We start from the raw sequence: 18,650 nt of genomic DNA, 5'->3' as shown, positions 1-18,650 counted from the left end.
GGAAATACAAAAAATAATAATTTAAAAATATTTGCAAATTCCGCATAGTATATAAGAACTAGGCATTGTATATTAAGTACCTATTTAAATGTATTTTAACTATGAAACATTTCTGTGTACATTTAAATGTCAATATTTTTCAAATATCTTATTAATTATTAAACATAAATATAGGCTGTATGTTATATACATGGCATGTTCAAAATATTAAAAAAAAAATCAAATTATTTTATATATTGACACAATGATGTAATAATAGAATTAAATAACGAACTATTACAGTAAAACGCACCTCAAGTAGATGCACAAAAAAGTCCATAACAAGTAACATTATGAGCGTTAAAAATCGCATGTTTCAGATTTTTGTTGGCAATATTATTATCTTAACAATTTGCTAGTTTCAAGTAACAATTTATTTGCATTTACTAATATTTCAGTGATCAGATCCGAGCCTAATCATTTTCGGCTTTACAAATAAATATTGCTTAGAGGGTGATAGGTTAAACAGAAAACTAAAACTAAACTAAAACTAAGAGGATAGAAAGTGAGAGATCAGCATGTTAGAATTCACTTCGTATCTCACTAGCGAAACCATGATAACCTGATAAACACCCATTAAACAATGTTTATTGAGTCCGTTAATTGATAGTTTACAAGCATGTGATAATCTGTCAAATGTATTACAAAATAAAAATGTTAAGTTGTTTATTTTTAATATCTGTTATTTTTTCAAACTAAGGATGAATAATTAATTACATATTTAAACCAATCACACGCTATGTTAATCAAAATAAATATAGTTCTGCGTGTAAAAGCGTTACATAAAACTTTTATGATGACTTCACATTTTAATATGGTTATATGTGTAATTTTCGTCGTGATTATTCATGTCTGTAATATAATCACTTCTAAATGTCAAACATGTCACGTATCGACTGTAATAGAAATAAAAATATAATCGTCTTGAAAACATTTCTTTTTAATTACCTGCTCTAAAAGCAGCCTCCGTTTTTGAGCTGGAGGCCTTTAAGCCCACCAATCCTACCATTAGCGACGTTCCAACTCCGGCCAGCTATTGTTTCTCCTGATATTTATTGAAAACAAATGATGTAAGGGGCAATTTTCTGAATATTGCATTTATTTGGATAAGGAGTAATATTTCGTTTATAAAACAAATTCGCAAATAATACATTGTTTTTAACAAATCTGATTGGTTATGTCATACATGATTTTTGCGAACCTTTTACTGTATGCTGTTTACGCCGCGCACGCAGCTGACGCTCTCAAAAGGAATAATTTTGCCCTGTTTTTACAACATTTTTAATTTATACTCCTCTCCTATTGGTAAAGTTATGTTATAAAGCCTTCCTCGATAAATGAGGTATGTAATACTGAAGGATTTTTTTCAAGTTGAACCTGTACTTCCTGAGATTGGCGCTTTCAACCAAACATTTTATAATATATATTTATAATATATAGATAAATTGAAGATGTAAATAAAACGAAATTATTTTTTATTTTTATTTTATTGCATAATAACGTGAACAAAAATTGCTTAGCAATGACTAATTACTAAAAGAAATATAAATAAAATAAATGTGTACAATAGTACAATATATTAGAATAATATATAATTAACATACTCTAAGGACTCGTCTCATTCGTTGAGAATAATAATAACAATGAGTATTATTAATTCTATTCCGTTTCACTATGGAGACTATTCGAGCTAAGCTATCACAATTTATTCAGACATATCTCCCAACTTATAGAGGAGTAATCATAGGTATATTTCGAAATAATAGCTGAAAGAATATTTTATTAGGCATGCAATTATGTTACTTGAAGTATTTGAAGTGTCCTACTAAAATTAATTTGCGAAGCTATTATCATACTGATTTATTCTGTTACGTAGAAGTATAGTTAACCACCTATAAACTAGAGATCAAAAATAGTAAATATTAGATAAGATTACGAAATCAATGACTTTACCAATAAACATTGTTTAAGGTTCCATTAGTAACGAATAGAGGATGGCACAAAGATAAATCAAGGTTTTCACTAAACACCAGTATATAATAAGTAAGGCTGAAAATATTTCATTTAAATGTCTAATAATTATTATCAAGAAATTGTTATATCCAATATCGTTAAACATCAATTATGAAATTGCACCAAATTTAGTTTAGGATAAAATACATAAAATAATGAATTTATTAAATAATTTATAGAACATATTTTTTTTATTACTATATATTAGAACAAGTTGAAGCATTCTACGGAAGTTTTGAATAGATTTAATGGTTTATAAACGTTTCACTAAGAACGGTAAACTATCCTAGAATTTTACAGATAAAAACAATAAAATCCTAAATATTTATTCATGTTTGTTATTGTCAAAGGTTAACTTTTGTTAGAATTTACCAATGTTTTGATAAAGTAATCGAATTTAGATATAGAGATATAATAATTGTCATTGTATGTTACTTTTTATTTAATATTATTTTCTAACTACCAAAATGTATTGTTCTATTTTGTATTTTAATGACGGTGTATTTATTGTCATTGCATAAAATCAAATACATCTAAAATGTTGATAAGAGATACGTACTCGTATAATTTTGACATAGAATATGTTAAAACATTTTAGTTTTATTTTAGCAGTTAACACTACATTTCGATCCACCAAATCCAAAATAACTCAAAAACGAGAATTCTTGAAATAAAACAACAAAAAATCACAACAAATACTGAAATAAAATCTATGAGAACAAAAAAAATCTTTAAAAATATATATGTTACTGTAAAAGCTCGAATTACGGTAAATCTCAAGATTTTCCAGTAAAACCTAAGATTTACCGATTATAAACGGTAAATTTCCATAAGACTTTGGGATTCGAACTTTTGCCATCATTCACTTGGTAAATCTTAGGATTTACATGTTAGGTTAGGGTTTGAATGGTAAAAGTCCGAAAAACTCGCCCTTTATAATAAATACTTACATTTACCAAAACATGTCGGTAAATCTTAGATTTTACTGGAAAATCTTAAGATTTAACTTAGTTCGAGCTTTTACAGTAACATATACATACGTAAATAAAACAATGTCAAAGAATTCAGCATCGAGCAGTCGTACTACCGAGAGTCCTCCCTGTCGATGCGCGCTACTCGTCGAGCAGGTCGCCGAGCTGCTTGCTGTCGGTGACGGGCAGCGAGCACGCGTAGCGCCGACACACGTACGCCGTCGGCACGTCGCCCGCACTGCGCACGCGCGCCAGCACTGCACACGCGCAACTCGTCAGGAGTTAATAGATAATGTTCGCATTCAAAAAGAATAAGTTATATACAGACATCACAGTTATTATTTAAAAATCTCTTTTATCCCTTGGTTCTTAAAACGCATTGAAATGCGATGCCTTTCCATTTGAAGTCAATTAATCTAAACAGATACGCAAGTGTCTGTGACAATTTTACCAACTCTTGTTAAAAAACAAAATCAAAATATACTTTATTCGAGTAAGAACCGGCAAAACTCAGTAGTTACTCTTTTTCAAATTTTAATAATACAAAGTCAAGTTAGTTAAATACAATTACATATGTATATAATACATTTTGCCTGGAAGTCAACAAGTATTAGCTTCCCGCTTTTTTATCATCTATATAATCTTGTAATGAATAATATGCCTTCTTTACCAATGTATTATTTACTAATGGTTTGAATTTATGAAATGGTAAAGTTTAAAGTTAAAAAAATAAACTAGAAGACTAATCTTCATAGTGAAAATTTAGATTAAAGTTATTTGAACTAAAAGAACACTAGCACGAAATTATATGTTATATATATTATGAGTAATAATAAAATGGTAATCAGATGAATCACTAACTCTACATCAGTAGCGGAAGGACTCACGTATGTCGGACATACCGGCGGGCGCGTCGGCGGCGGGGTCGGCCACGGCGAGCACTCGGCCCGGCAGCAGCCGCGAGCGCACCACGCGCACCAACTCCAACGTGCGCGGGTCCGAGCAACCACCCGCTATTAAAACCTGAAATATGTTGAATTGATACTTTTAAATACTTGATAGCCACATACTACAATTGTACACAATATTCTGACCGGTGTCCTATTAGATCAAGATGAGCGATCAATGTCCGATATTATAAATCTCTTTTCTACAAATTCAATTTTTACATGCGTACATACAAGCAGCGTAGAAACACTTAAAATGCTGGAAAAATTGTGTTTCTGATAAAAACTGTATATGTGTGTGTATTCCGTGAAGATAAACGATGGATGTGTATACTTATAATAAATAGTAATAAAAATAATAAACAGTTCATACCTGTGTAGGAGAATCATTATAGAACATGAGTGCAGACATCATTTCAGGCAGAGCTGTAGGCGTGTCATTTAAACGCTTTGAAAAGGCCATTAATATTTTTTTTGCCATTTCTTTCTCTAGTTCACCTCCTTCGGACATAGCGCTTTTGTCTGCATAAGCTGCCAGGCGTAGTAAGTTGTGACATGAGACACTGTTGCCTGATGGTTCTGCACCATCTTGATCTGTAAAATTTAACATAAATTTTCAATGTGTAGTTTATGGTGAAAAGAATGATGAATATTTCTTTAAATGACAAAATCTATGGGCATATTCGCCTTCTGATATTTAATTAAAAAATAAAAGATATATTACCTTCCTTTAACCTTAAAACGACAGTATTATCCTCAGTAGAACATGTGAAATATCCTCCATTTTCATCGTCCCAGAATAACTCATTCTGCTTCATTTGCAATTCACGTGCCCAATTAAGCCAATTTAAGTCAAGAGATGCTTCATACAAGTCCAGCAAACCCTTAATTAGAAAAGCGTAGTCGTCCAAAAATCCTTGAATAGGCTGATTACTGAAACCGGTACATGTTTATTAGTACTGTTTAAGTGTACCCGTCTCTTCAAATACTTTGTTCAAAATAACAACTTACGTTTGAACAATGTTTCCATCATCAGATTTATAACAAGAATGAAGGAGAGTGTTAGTGTTAGGGTCAAAGAGGTGTTCTTTGACGAATTGCGCAGTTTTAATTGCATCTTCTACAAAGCTTTTTTCGCCTAAGCCTTGTCCAGCCTGTGATAAGCCAGCGAGTATTAGCCCATTCCAAGAGCACAGAATTTTAGTATCTAAATGTGGTCTTGGCCTCTTTAATCGCTCTTCGTACAATATATTAATACAATCAGATATTACTTCATTGAATTGATCTTGCGTAAGACCGAATTTCGACATAGTTTCTTCTTTACTTCCATATACGATTAGAACATTTTTATTTGTAAGCTCTTCGTGAGGGTCACTATCAGGTGATATATTACCATTTTCTTCTACACTGAAGTAATCACAAAATATTTCTAAATAAGATAAAGCTCCAATTGTTTTATGTCCAAGAAGAGCTTCCAATTCGTTATACTCCCACACACAAAACGCTCCTTCTCTCTTTTGTAATGCACCAAATGTTGGATACGAATCTGCATCTTCTGCACTGTAATAACCTCCTAATTCATGTCGTAAATCTCTGTTTACATATTTAACTATGTCACGGACAACTTCTGCAAAAAACTCATTCTTTGTTGCAAGGTAGGCATCAGTGTAAGCAACCATTAATTGGGCTTGATCATAAAGCATTTTTTCAAAATGCGGAACATGCCAATCATTATCTACAGAATAACGAGCGAATCCACTGGATACATGGTCGTGAATGCCACCTTTAGCAATTTTAGTTAAAGTGTGTAAGCACATTTCTAAGCACTTTTTTCCTTCTGCATAATTTTTGTCCCTTGCGTAAAAGTGAAATAAAAAATTCAGTATGGAAGCTTGAGGAAATTTTGGAGCTGTCCCGAATCCGCCAAATTGTGGTTCGAATGACGCCATATAACGTCGTACACATTTATTCCATGTTGCTTCGCCGGGTATCGATGTAGTCTCCACATCTACTTTAGAGATATTTTCTAAGGCATCCATAATATTACTACTAGCTTCAAGGAACTGAGCCTGGTTATCTTTCCACTTTTTCGCTAAAGACAACAAGATTGTTTTAAAACCAGGGCGTCCCCAGCGATCTTCTGGTGGAAAATAAGTGCCACCTGTTACTGGGCGTAAATCAGGTGTAAGAAAAACTGACATAGGCCACCCCCCACCTCCCTGAGTTGCCATGATGAAAAGCATATAAACTCGATCTAAATCTGGTCTTTCTTCACGATCAACTTTTATGTTAATAAAATGCTCATTCATAACCTTTGCAACATCTTCATTTTCAAAAGATTCTTTTTCCATAACATGACACCAGTGACATGTAGAATATCCCACAGAAAGAAATATAAGTTTGTTTTCTTCTTTAGCTTTATCAATAGCTTCTTGGCACCATGGATACCAGTCTACTGGATTGTGAGCATGTTGCAATAAATATGGTGATTTTTCAGTAATCAATCTGTTTGTATGTTTTGGATTTGCAGCTTGGTTAGAATCTGTATTACCTGTTGCCATTCTGATGACAGTATCACTGATACTTCTTGTTCGTTGTGGTGGCAACAGATAAGTATGTCCAAATGAAGAAAATCTAAAAATTTAAGATAGGTATTAATATAGAAAAATAAGAGTTGCATTTAGAACACTTTTCTATAATAGGTAAATATATAAGATTCGTTTTATTTTTTGGATATTTTTTTTAATGCGTTTACTTTTACTTGTAAGATTATTGTTAAATCATTTTGATCTTAAATTTTAAACATGCAATAAAAATTGAAATACCTTTATATAATACAGCTAAATATTTGCGTAAATAAATATACAATACAATTGATGGTACTCTTAATAAACATTATACTTAAACAAGCACTGTACAAAAATTCACCTCAAAGCTATTAATGATGTATATAAGATATGTATATAATGATGTAAGACTTCAGAATACAAAAAAGAAAGTATTTATTTTTATATATGTATATGAATACACAAAATTAAAAAATGGCAATATCATTTGCTTGCCCTTGTTACATTGAATTTTTGGCATACTAGTATGAGCTGATTGTCTGCTTGATGCTATCTTTGGAAATGCTTTTGCTGGTGGATTAGTTTCAGGCAACCTTAGTGGCACACCAAGAATAGCGAGTCAAATGACAGTACTTTAATGCTGAATGCATTTAACAAAAATTCCATCAGTAATTTAAGTCCTAATCCTCTAAATGACAAAGGGATTAGGAAAGATTTAACTTACCAACTTAAACTATATTCACAGATTTTTTTAGCCGCCAATTTTTATTACTAATTTGATATTATTTTCATTTTGTAAAGTGTGTTTATACATACAATACTATCAAGCAAATTATATTTTCAGTAATATTTATTCTTTTGTGTTTTATATAAATGCTCCAAAGTATTGCATCAATCATTAATACCTTTTTTTAATATATCAATTCTATTGTCAATAATATTAAATAAAGTACAATCATGTAGCTTTATGTGCAGAATATTAATGCAAGCCTACTAGTTGGAATTGTAAACCAATTACAAATATCAAATCCATATAGATTACATCATACTTAAATAAGAGTTTATTAAAACAATAATAATTCACATAAATATTTGCAATGAGGTATAAATTTCAGTGCTCATTTTATCATATAAGATAAGCTTAATATAACCACATGTGTAAATAATATTTAGAAATAATTTACCCTTTTATTGCCTTTAATGCTTTTCAAAACAATATAAAATTTACTTTTAACATTATCCATGAAAAAATAACATATTTTTAATCTTCAAGTCAAAGTTTTATTTATATATTTAGTGATACCCATAAACCACTTTTTTTTACTCAAGATAAAATTTATTATATGGTCATAAAATCACTTTTAGCCATCATTTTATAAATAACATTAATAATTTTTATTAATTTTATGCTATAATTTTAATAAAATTACTTACATGAATCAGAATGCCATATTATAAACAATCAAAACAAAACAAGGTCACATAACAACACTTCTAATCTATTAATAGGTATAATATAGCTTATCTTGTACCTACCTACCAAAATAAGCGTACAATTACTTTTCGACTTAAGTATTATATAATAACTTGAACTTTTTACCTTTTGCTAAAGCTTAAATACCGATTTAAGCAAACCGGGTTTATAAATAAAGACTCCTTTGAAGTGTGGTGGTTTAAATTAATATTTTTTAATCTATTATCACCTGTCGACAAACGTCGTAATAACAAAACAGCGCGGCCTGTAGGCATAGTAATTAGATGTGATAATAATAAAATACGTCACAGTTCCATAAATTTCCACAAAATAAATTTACATTTACATTTCACATTTGAAAGTTTATTGACAGCAGACAGTTTGCACTGACAAGTGACAACTGACTGCAGATTGTATTTGACATTTGACATCATAACAGATACAAAGATATCTGCACTGCTATTCTGAAAGAACTCACTTTGTATTTTACTCGTAAATTTTAGAAAACTGACTTACCGTAATACTTTATTTGTATAAATAATGTTAATTATTAAAATAGGCAATACTTAATTATTATAATGTTACCATTTGATATTTTACGACAGTGTTCTGCGTTTAGTTCAATTTACTATCGTCATGAGAAAAGAAAACCGTTGTTCGCGGTACTAAACGCCAAAATATATAATTTATGTGGCAGTACGGTAACAATCTGTATATGTCTTACGGCTGGAAATATATTGTTCTGTTAAATATTCTGTTTCTGCTTATAAAAATGGTTATCAGTTTATGATAAGACATCCGTAATCCGCAACGAATAAACATGTTTTAATAAGCCTGCGTTTGAAATGGCTGGACGAGGACAACTAAATCAAAATAAATTTTTAGTTCTTATAATGATCTTTGTCTTAATTAGCTCAGTTTTTATAAGATTTTGTACGTACCTCTTAGTTAATTTTTATTACTTGAAATAACATCGCCTTTCCAAGCTCTATACTTTTTTTGGAGAATTAAGATGTTGCTCTTAAATTTTATAAGGGTATTTTTTTTTTATTCGAGTGAAACTTTTGTATGAATCTTGTAAACGTGATAACAAGATATACGATTGTAGACTAACTTAAATTTTGGGCAACTTGGATCTTAAGTATTTATGAAGTTATTAATTGCTTCATCTCTCCAGAGGAATGATTTTCGTATACGCATGCGCGAAAATGTGGACGCCATTCTCACTTTCAACGTTACACGACATGTTTTGACGTATCCTTAATGTCTGCAATCGTAAACTTAATGAGATCTTGACACGAAATGTCCTACTACAAATTTTTAGAAATGCGATACATTGTGAAGTTCCCCTTATGATAGTGAGTGAACAATTATAGAATAACGGTAAGTGGTTGATTTAGTAATAAATCTCATTACTACTTGTTGTCAAAATTCGAATGTAAACAAAATGTGTCGCTACTCAATTTTTATAATAATATTTTATTTTGTAATTTAGACAGTTGTATATTTTTTATGATGTTATAATTTTCAATATAGACGTAACATTTGAATGTATCGCTTAGGTCACCTTGGCTAATTTGAATTAAAATGGGCAATCATCTGTAAACCTACTACTGGGTGGTCGGTATTTGGCATTTTGATTATAAAATATATTTTGACAACGCTATTTGGAAGCTAAAAACCAAAATTAGCAAAATTTTTTTAAGTGGTCACGTAAACTATCTTGATTTTGCACGTGCTTCAACAAGGGGGGTGTTGAACGGTGAATGAAATAATGAATCTGCGGCACGTTGCCATGGTAACGTTAAGGGCTCTTCCCCTTTGGACCGATGCGCTTTCCTCTTATTAGCTTTTTCTAAAATATCATATTTGTAGTCAATGTTACTTTAATACTACACTTTAATAAATTCTATTTATAAATGTTTAGTACTAGATTTATCATTATAAATATATAAATTAAAAATCAAATGCGAACAAAAAGTTGGAACTTTCTTGCCTGAGCTATATATGTTAATACTCCATTTGTATTATATGCACGTATTGAAGTCGTTTATTTTATAATGGTTAAAACAATCTTACATAATATGACATCTAATCGTATGATTTATTATAATTTATACAGTATCTTATTTTGGTGTCTACTGGAAGTTGTAAATACGTTGCGTCTTTTTTGTTTCAGGCGCACAAGTCGCTGGATAGAGCTTAATCGAATATCGTGCCTTATCTTATTTTTTGGTCTATCTACATCTAACGTCACAATTTATCACATTAAGTCCTAAACTGTCCATAACGTACAGTAAAATTTCGGTCCATATCTGTCCAAAATTTAAACTTCCCCTTTGTATAACATCAATAAGTAGAGTATCATGATTTAGTAGGAACAAAGTGCCAAATGGTGCCAAATTTGTAAGCAATAAATAGTTTTAAATTTATAAATCGAACGTCGCCGCGTGGATGGTGTTGCAAGTAGTATGTCCGTGTGGGTGGGCAGTGGCTGCGGCGGTGGCGGTGACGTCCGCGCACCTCCCGTTGCCACTGTCCTTTCAGCGAACACCTCCATGGAGTCTGGAATTGAAGCGGGAGTACTTCCAACGGTCACTGGATCACTCGCATCAGCCCGAGACTCACTGGGTTCGCTCTCGAGAGCCGCGGAGCCTCTTTACGATACAGACCATACAGATCTCGGTTCGGAGTTGGACGAAGCGGAAATTAGAAGAGAGTTGATGCACGATGCAAGTATTCAATTACGTTTATGCAATTCTTATTTTATTCGCCCTAAAATAATAAACTTTTCAAATATAAAGCTAGATACTATATACATTATACACACATATATAAATAATGTCTAAACCTTTCTTAATGCCCTATTATGTAAATTTCTTACGAAAAATAATTTATCATGCTATTTATGAATATATATATTTTTTTAATACCATTTTGATTTTTGTTTACAGAAATGGCGTCTCCTGTTCGATAGAGTAAGTTTTGAAATTTTATTTTAATGTTAACTTATTTAATTTTCGTTCAATCGTCGCGATAAGCATTCTAATTTTTTTTATGTATACTTAAATTTATTTTATAACAGTTTTTTAAATTTATAATGCAATAAAAAATGTCATATTTCGATTCTCTCAAGATATCATCGTTTGGTTTGCTACCTGTTTTTTATTGAAATGAGTATGAAATCACGCATCAAATATAGACCATGATCAAATAAACGACATTGTATTCATAATATATATAAATAAATATATTTTTTTACTTAAAAATATATCGAATAAATTAGTTTAACATAAATTCATTATAAGTAAATAAATAATAATCTCTGTGCTTTATTTTTGTATTGTCCTAACGATTAGTAGGTTATATATACTTATATAAAAGTATTATATTGTTGCGATCCTTTGAGAAAAGAATAATATTTTCAGAACAAATGCGAAAATAATGTTGTATGAGACAGAGAGGGAAAATATTTTATACGACAATTAATCAAATATCGTATTTTATGAATTCGAAAACAATGACGTAACAGTGGTGTATCTATTCATATTTATTTTTAAAATATGGTGTATCGAATTGACGTAATTTTAATATAGTATTTGACGCATACCATAAACAAAAGAGTTAAAGCACCGCATATTTAAGTATCGTTTACGAAGTAGAAACGAATTTTGAAGAATGTTTTTTTTGTCTGATTAAAATGTACAGAAGCGGGATACAAAAAGTTTTATAAGCAGATAAAAAGAGGCGGTAGCGCCGCGGATCAAACGATGTCTTGTCACGTAGGGAACATTGAGATAATACTACTGCTCAGATAGGGCGCTTTATTTTTTTTGCCTTCTTCTTTTTAGAAATGGACAAAATTATTATAACAATATTATACACATAATAATACAAAGTCCTGGAACGTTCGGTTATTATGACGTTTCAGATGCTCCGTTGAAAACTAAAATAGGTGGCTGGATACGTGACCGCATCGAATGTTGTAGGTGTGAATATTATATTAACGATTATATACGTTCGTTATCTGCAGTTTGATCCGGAGGGCTTCGGCGAGATTCCGTGGCCAGACTTCCTACAGACTCTTCAACATCCTGATTTTATAGCGCAGGTGCAACCCCACAAGCGTGAGGTAAATACACAAAAGTTAAACTACCTCGAAGCAATATAAAAAACATAATATTTAAAGAGTGAATATGGTTTAATTAATTTCAAATAAAATATTGGAGAGTTTCACTAATCCAAACTAGATAAATATGTATTCAATATAAATATTAGGATACTTTTATAACATATGTCGGTAACGTAAACTTTCATCTGAAATGTTAAATTGTGATATAGTTAGTTGGAGAGCTCTGTGCTAGTCCGTCTGTATTTGTTACGTATACTTCGTATTGTTGTATTCCAGTTTAAAGGATAAGTGAGCCAGTGTAACTACAGACACAAGGCACATAACACCTTAGTTCTCTAAGTTAGTGGTTTATTGACGATGTAAGGGATAAATAATAATAATACTTGTTAATATTTCTTACAGCGTCAATGTCTATGGCCGACGGTGATTACTTACTTATGGCCCATTTGCCATTCACCAACAAAATAAAACATTATTAATATGATATGCTAAAGTTTACGAAGGCATTTATTTTTAATTAGCCTTATGCGATAACGAGATTAATAACGTAAACCGGTAGTCCGGTTTATCGAAGTCCGGATTACCAGAACTTTGCTGTATTTGTTTTTATTATATGTATATGTATGTTGATGTCTCTTTGTGACAGTGAGCTGTTTTTTAATATTGGTCCAATTTCTTTGCCTGTCTATCTAATGCATTTGCACCATTTTTCAAAACGTTTAACAGGTTGTAAGTTTGGTCTACTTTTTTCAGATACTGTTAGATAAAGCCCGTAGTGCGACGAGTCCAGCAATCACTTTTCAAGAATTCGTAAATGTGGTAAGTAGTAGTAAGTAGTTAAACACATAGTATGTATGTAATTCATAATTGATTAAGATTAGCACAATATTAAGTTTAACATTATATATAAGTCACTATTAAAAACTAAGGTCGTAAAACGTTTCTTTTCACGACTAATTTTTTATTACTGCTTCGGGTTACATTATATTTTATCGGTTAAAAAACTATATTTTTTTGTTGAATTTAAATCTTTGTTCTCAGCAATTTAAATAAGTATTTCTATGTTTACATATTTTACTTAGTGCATTAAAAAGTATTATCATGTAACTTATATATAACCCGATTCTGGCGCAGTGTGGGGACGATAGTGACTTAAATAAATAGGAGTCTTATTAAATCACGGACTGAATCATCGGGAACTTTGGTTACATTAAAAGAGATTAAGTCACAAACCATAAAATACATATAGTATGTTCTACATACAGACAGAGCCTTGGCTCTATCATACTTATACATATCAGACCTCCTTTCTTAGCTTAAAAAGCATATTACATTGCACAGGGCGTGTTATAGAGCAAAAGTGTGCAAGCACAAATACACTCTCTAACCCCTAACTCTAATATATATATATTAGCTTAGTAAAAATTAAAAAAATATCAATCAAAAACGCCCATAACTTTATATTATTGACCCGAGATTTAAATTCAGGATTATGCGATCTTATAAGCTAGCCATTAGAACTAGAAAGCCGTCATAGTCATTGTATATAAGTGCATATTATAATACATAAATATTAATGTAGTGATGAGGCGGAATACTTAAATTTATTTCATTTGTCGGATAAAGTAAGGTCGTTATATAACCCATAGCGTCGTCCTCGATATACAAGACAACTAAATTAAGATCCAAACGCCGATTACGTTTAGCTTGCGCACGTTTAAAAAAAGTGAGCCTTGATAACAGACTGTACCAAAAAACGTTTTAATCAACTAAGACAAGGAAAACTAAACGAAAAAGTTACGGAAATAAAATGCGTTAGGAAAGGGTCCGCGTTCTTATCGGGTTTTTACCGTCGCGCCTCGAAATAAGACAAGTTTCAGTACGATTTATTAGACGGACATTTATTTTTTTTACTAAAATATATTATCTTAAATGCGTATTAACGTTGAGCATGATCGTTAATTATTACTTGTCATGAAAATTCTCAATAAGCTATTTCTGTAGTTATTTGTTTTTAAAAACATAATGTTTGCAACTCGTAAGTTATACTTATACTGGTTATTTTGATTATTACTTGAAGTAAATAAATGAAATGTGTATACCAAATTAAAATGTATTTATATCTTTATTGAATCACATAAAGTTAGTAAATGAGGTAATGGTAATGGCTCTTTTAATATAAAAATACCCAAACATATAAATCTCATCATGATCGTAAAATTAAACTTGTCACGATGATCAGATAAAAGGTTTCAAGTTAATTTAAGAGGCGTTTTAAAATAATTAGACGGAATGATTAAGGCGCATACATCACTATAATGTCAAACGCAAGGTTACCCTCGATTAATTATACGGGTACATTTCCAGCAATATTTGCATAAAGGAATCTTAAGAAGCGCTTAATTATGTCGACCAAAAGTGCCCCGTAAATTATTACCATCGCAGGCACGCGGTATAAAAATTAAGTTATTCAGTATTTCAAGAAGATTGTAAAACGTATCGTACGCTTTAAGGTAAAATTATAACTTTTAGAAAATTGGCATGTTAAAATATATTGTTCTTATAATTTTACTTCTCCGAATTCAGTTTATTAGTTTTCATATATTTTGGTAGATTTCATTTATTTCTCATATACCTATTGTTTATTGACGTAATTATTTATTTAAAATAAATTTTGTTATTAAACAAAATAATAAATGCATTACAAGGAAATAAGTATTTCGATAAATGTTGTAATTTCAGGGAAAAATCGTTTTGATACATTAATTAAATTTTCATAAATTTCATCTCATAAAACATTTTATCTAATACCGTATAAATAAAAATTTGTGTTTGTTTTAATGTTACCAATAAAATGAAATCGTTAAGTTGACATAAAACGGTTAACATTATCGAGGGTAACGTTTATGATGTTAAGTTACCTTAAATAAAATAAAATAAAATTATTAAGGTCTGCACTGACGACACCCATTGTCGTTTTCTGGATATAATTTCTTAGTCGCATCAAAAATCTTTTGCGTACAATTGTATAGATAATCGTAAATCAAAATTAAATTCGACGTATAAAGACACAACGAGGGACAGTGGAGGCTCGTGGGCGTCTGTGATGCAGCATTCTTATGCTAATCCGACGATCCACATTCGAACGGGGTGGGCCAAATTGTTATTTATATTGTCACCTCCTCTTTTTTGTTTGAACTTACCAAAACTCCTCGAGTAAATTACTGTCTGACTTCATTTCGATATTTCATATTCTAAATCTTCTTTTATACATCATTATACTGTAGAGTACATACATACATATGTATATACGTTTGTATCGCTAGGTTTATTAATTTATTAAACGCTATACATATTTTCATATTATATTGTTTATGTCAAAAGTTACAGGTACTGAACAAATGCATATTTGTTTTTGTAAATATGAACTCTCTATAAAATATTTTTATTACAGATTAGTTATGCTACAAAAATAGATGATGAATGTTAAAATGTTGACTTGTGTTAAGTTCTTAGGGAAATTGGACGCACTCGTCAAGAAAAGCAATTTCCTGTCAGGAAATTAGTTCACTCCATTATGGCAATTTAGCTGCAAAATGTCTAAAAGTAAAGTATACACTTTTTGTATTATTGGTTGTTTGAGTTGTACATATGTGTTTGAATGTTGGGTTGCGTCGAGAAGCTGAGTATTACCTGTCTCATAGCACAAAAAACTTGAGCGCCGCCGCAGACCTTTAATCAATTTATGGGGCGCTAACTGGAACATGGAAAATGTATTAAAGCTCGCTGTGGGAACGAGCCACACGCCAAACACTTTAGAATACTCATAATATTATATTATTTCTTTTGAAGAAGTTTATCTCTTGGATACAATCAAATATATTTAAGATTTAATCAAGATATACATTGCTTACAGTTTCGCAAGCAATGATAGGTATTTGAAATCATTATATATCGTTCATATTATAAAAAATATTAATTCATAAACAAAAATAATGTCGATAAAAATAATCTTTAGCGTAAGTTAAGCAATATAATTTATAAACATATTAGAACTTCACGGTGCGTTTCGAATTCACATATCTAAAGGGACAAAAACAATTACTTAATAAAACACACCTCAATCAAAATTAATTGCTTTACGCATTAATCTCTTTATCTTCCCTCACCTACAAAACAACGTGTCTGTTCTCCGAGGTAATGGAAGCAATCATTTCAGATAAGATACCTCTAATGTGAGAAAAGGTAGACGTTCGGCTCGGATCGTTAATTTAATTTGAAATAATAAAAGTTATATCTATCATTTATCACTTTCGACAAATTTATTTTTAAATGCTCACTTCGATGTCCTTCTTATCTTTCACGGCAAGGTGGTAGCAAAAAGACGACGAAGTCTTTTAACGTTCGCGTAGGCGTGCTGCTGTCAGCGAGATGTCAACTCTTCATTAATATGGGTAGTGGTAATATACATAATATACTCGTAAAAGTAAAGCCGTAGTATACTTACCCGTAGTATAGCGCATAGCATACGAAAGACAAAGTGAAACTTTTAAATTAAGATAGCTAAAGCCGACTCGTTTAGGACCAAAGCTTATCTTAAGATATCGTAAATTAAAAAATAAAATTAATGTAACGCCCAATTTGAAGTACCTAATTCGTTAGCAGGTCCTGTCGCGGGATGCATTCCTCCGTCAAGTAGGTTTTCGTGTTCTTTCGGACTGTCCGTCCGTAACTCACCTGGTATCGGTGCCATCTAAATTGAGATTTTATTGACGATTACTGTTCTATCGGCGGTATCGTTGCGATCTTGGCGCCCGGACGAACCTTTGCCACATCGTCGTCGGCCGCTCCGATTCATTATCAGATTCAATGACGCTTTTTAACAAATGTATTAAGCACTTTTACTAAATAACATTTAAATATTTAGGCATATATGAATTATTTAATTGAAAACATCGGATTTGAAATGTTGTCATCCACCGAATTACGTAATTTAAAAAAATATATATTTAAATTCATTTTCGGTCAATAAGCAAGTTTTGGATTTATATTTGGATGTCGATATGTGTATGTATAGTAAAGAACATTTTTGTTTTGTTCATTTTTGTATTGTTTCCAGTCGACAATTCGATTTAGATATTTAAGTTATCCAGAGTTGGAAATTTAATCTTGTTTTTGACGAGCCAACCGATAGCCATCTCGGGAGATGTGCATTAAGATTAGCATACAAAAGCGATGTTATAGATATGACAGAGCATTTGATATTATCAAAAATGTAAGTTTTTTACTGAAAATATCGAAATGTGCGTGCTATTAATATTTAAACAATGTTTATTAAACGAAGTTACTGTATTCTGAAAAAAGCATGGGTTCGCAACTGATAATGATATAGATCAATGTATCGATTTTATCAGCAAGCGAAGTTTTTACCGTTTGACAACACATTTTAAATGTTTTCAATACTTGTCACTTTTACAAATAGTAGGTTTTGTATTGTTTTATCTAATTTTGTGTATTTAACACATTCATATTGTGATTGATTCTGATTTAAAAATAAAATCATACTGATTATTAAAAACAGATGAGTATAATAAATAAAATTGGTGGGTTGGTAGCGAGGTGGCAGACATTGGTAATTTTATAATTGGCCTTCTGAAACAATATTGTCTCCATCGATTAAGGTTTTTAAAAAATATATAATTTTTAAAGATTTCTATAATTATAAAGATTTTTAAAGACTCACAATTTGTTGTTTATAAAAATATTCCAAATACATTCATTGTCACGATATAATTTAAGAGTTTTAGTAATAAATGTTCATCCCTCCGAAAAGGCCCCAGGAGGACAAATGATGATAACCTTGGAGGTCACCGTAGAGAATCGTCGGCAGGGGTTGATGATTCGTGTAATCGTAACGATTTTTTTCGATGGACCACACCACAGCAAATTTACAGTCATTTCACGGACGGTGGTCACACACACCTGTATCCAGAATAGTTTTTATGAAAATGGGAAGGAAATCTGAAGATTTCATTATAACATTATCTTATTGTTTGATCATGTAATTTTATTATTATATTTCCTCGAATCTGTTACCTTTTTTTTAAACTTATCTGATACCCAAAAATAATAAAATAAAATTTTGATTTTATAACGAACTGAAGAAAATGAGGCTGTATAAATAATATTATTGTGATGAGATGCTTTTATTTAAACATTACACACATTATTGTTTAAAAATATTTATGAAAATACATTTTATATTTTATAATAACCTACACAAATCGTGAATGTGAAAGTCATAATATGAAAAGGTGCCAGTAGGTACGATTACGATACGATTCGAACCGTCTCGCTTTATACATTTAAAATGTATAGTCGAAATCGTAGTTGACACATATTAAATATATTAATTCAAATATTGGTACTGGTGTTACAAACACACACCTTTGACAACTTATTAGAAATAAAAGTGATACGGAAGTTCAATAGATAATTGTAGAAAAT

General features: G+C 30.9%; 2 protein-coding genes across 4 annotated transcripts in view; one reads left to right on the top strand and one right to left on the bottom strand.

Annotated features, from left to right (window-relative positions):
• Positions 1–1,516: 1,516 nt before the first annotated feature.
• LOC125065712 (spermatogenesis-associated protein 20) lies at positions 1,517–8,399 on the bottom strand. Of its 3 annotated transcripts, XR_007119638.1 has the most exons (7): positions 8,138–8,399; positions 4,982–6,604; positions 4,695–4,903; positions 4,344–4,564; positions 3,911–4,046; positions 3,098–3,280; positions 1,517–2,808 (listed from the first exon to the last, which is right to left on the bottom strand). XR_007119638.1 is itself a non-coding variant. In XM_047673487.1 (6 exons), exons 1-6 carry the CDS (start codon positions 8,284–8,286, stop codon positions 3,165–3,167), a joined length of 2,454 nt encoding a protein of 817 aa, XP_047529443.1. In that variant the 5' UTR covers positions 8,287–8,399; the 3' UTR covers positions 3,017–3,164. The 3 variants fall into 3 exon arrangements, 2 of the variants coding, with proteins under 2 accessions (XP_047529443.1, XP_047529444.1); XM_047673487.1 differs by lacking the exon at positions 1,517–2,808 and having other exon boundaries at positions 3,017–3,280; XM_047673488.1 differs by lacking the exon at positions 1,517–2,808 and having other exon boundaries at positions 3,017–3,280; positions 3,926–4,046.
• Positions 8,400–10,569: 2,170 nt separating this feature from the next.
• LOC125065740 (rhomboid-related protein 3) overlaps positions 10,570–18,650 on the top strand; it is an 81,961-nt gene continuing 73,880 nt past the window's right edge. The window contains exons 1-4 of the mRNA XM_047673530.1: positions 10,570–10,743; positions 10,966–10,989; positions 12,045–12,143; positions 12,897–12,962. Coding sequence (XP_047529486.1) covers positions 10,570–10,743; positions 10,966–10,989; positions 12,045–12,143; positions 12,897–12,962 — 363 coding nt within the window. The remainder of the gene's footprint in view (positions 10,744–10,965; positions 10,990–12,044; positions 12,144–12,896; positions 12,963–18,650) is intronic.

This window comes from Vanessa atalanta, chromosome 8 (genome assembly GCF_905147765.1).
Source record: "Vanessa atalanta chromosome 8, ilVanAtal1.2, whole genome shotgun sequence".
NCBI lineage: Eukaryota > Metazoa > Arthropoda > Insecta > Lepidoptera > Nymphalidae > Vanessa > Vanessa atalanta.
Note: the sequence above shows the minus strand (reverse complement) of the source record. Positions and strands in the feature narration are given on the sequence as shown.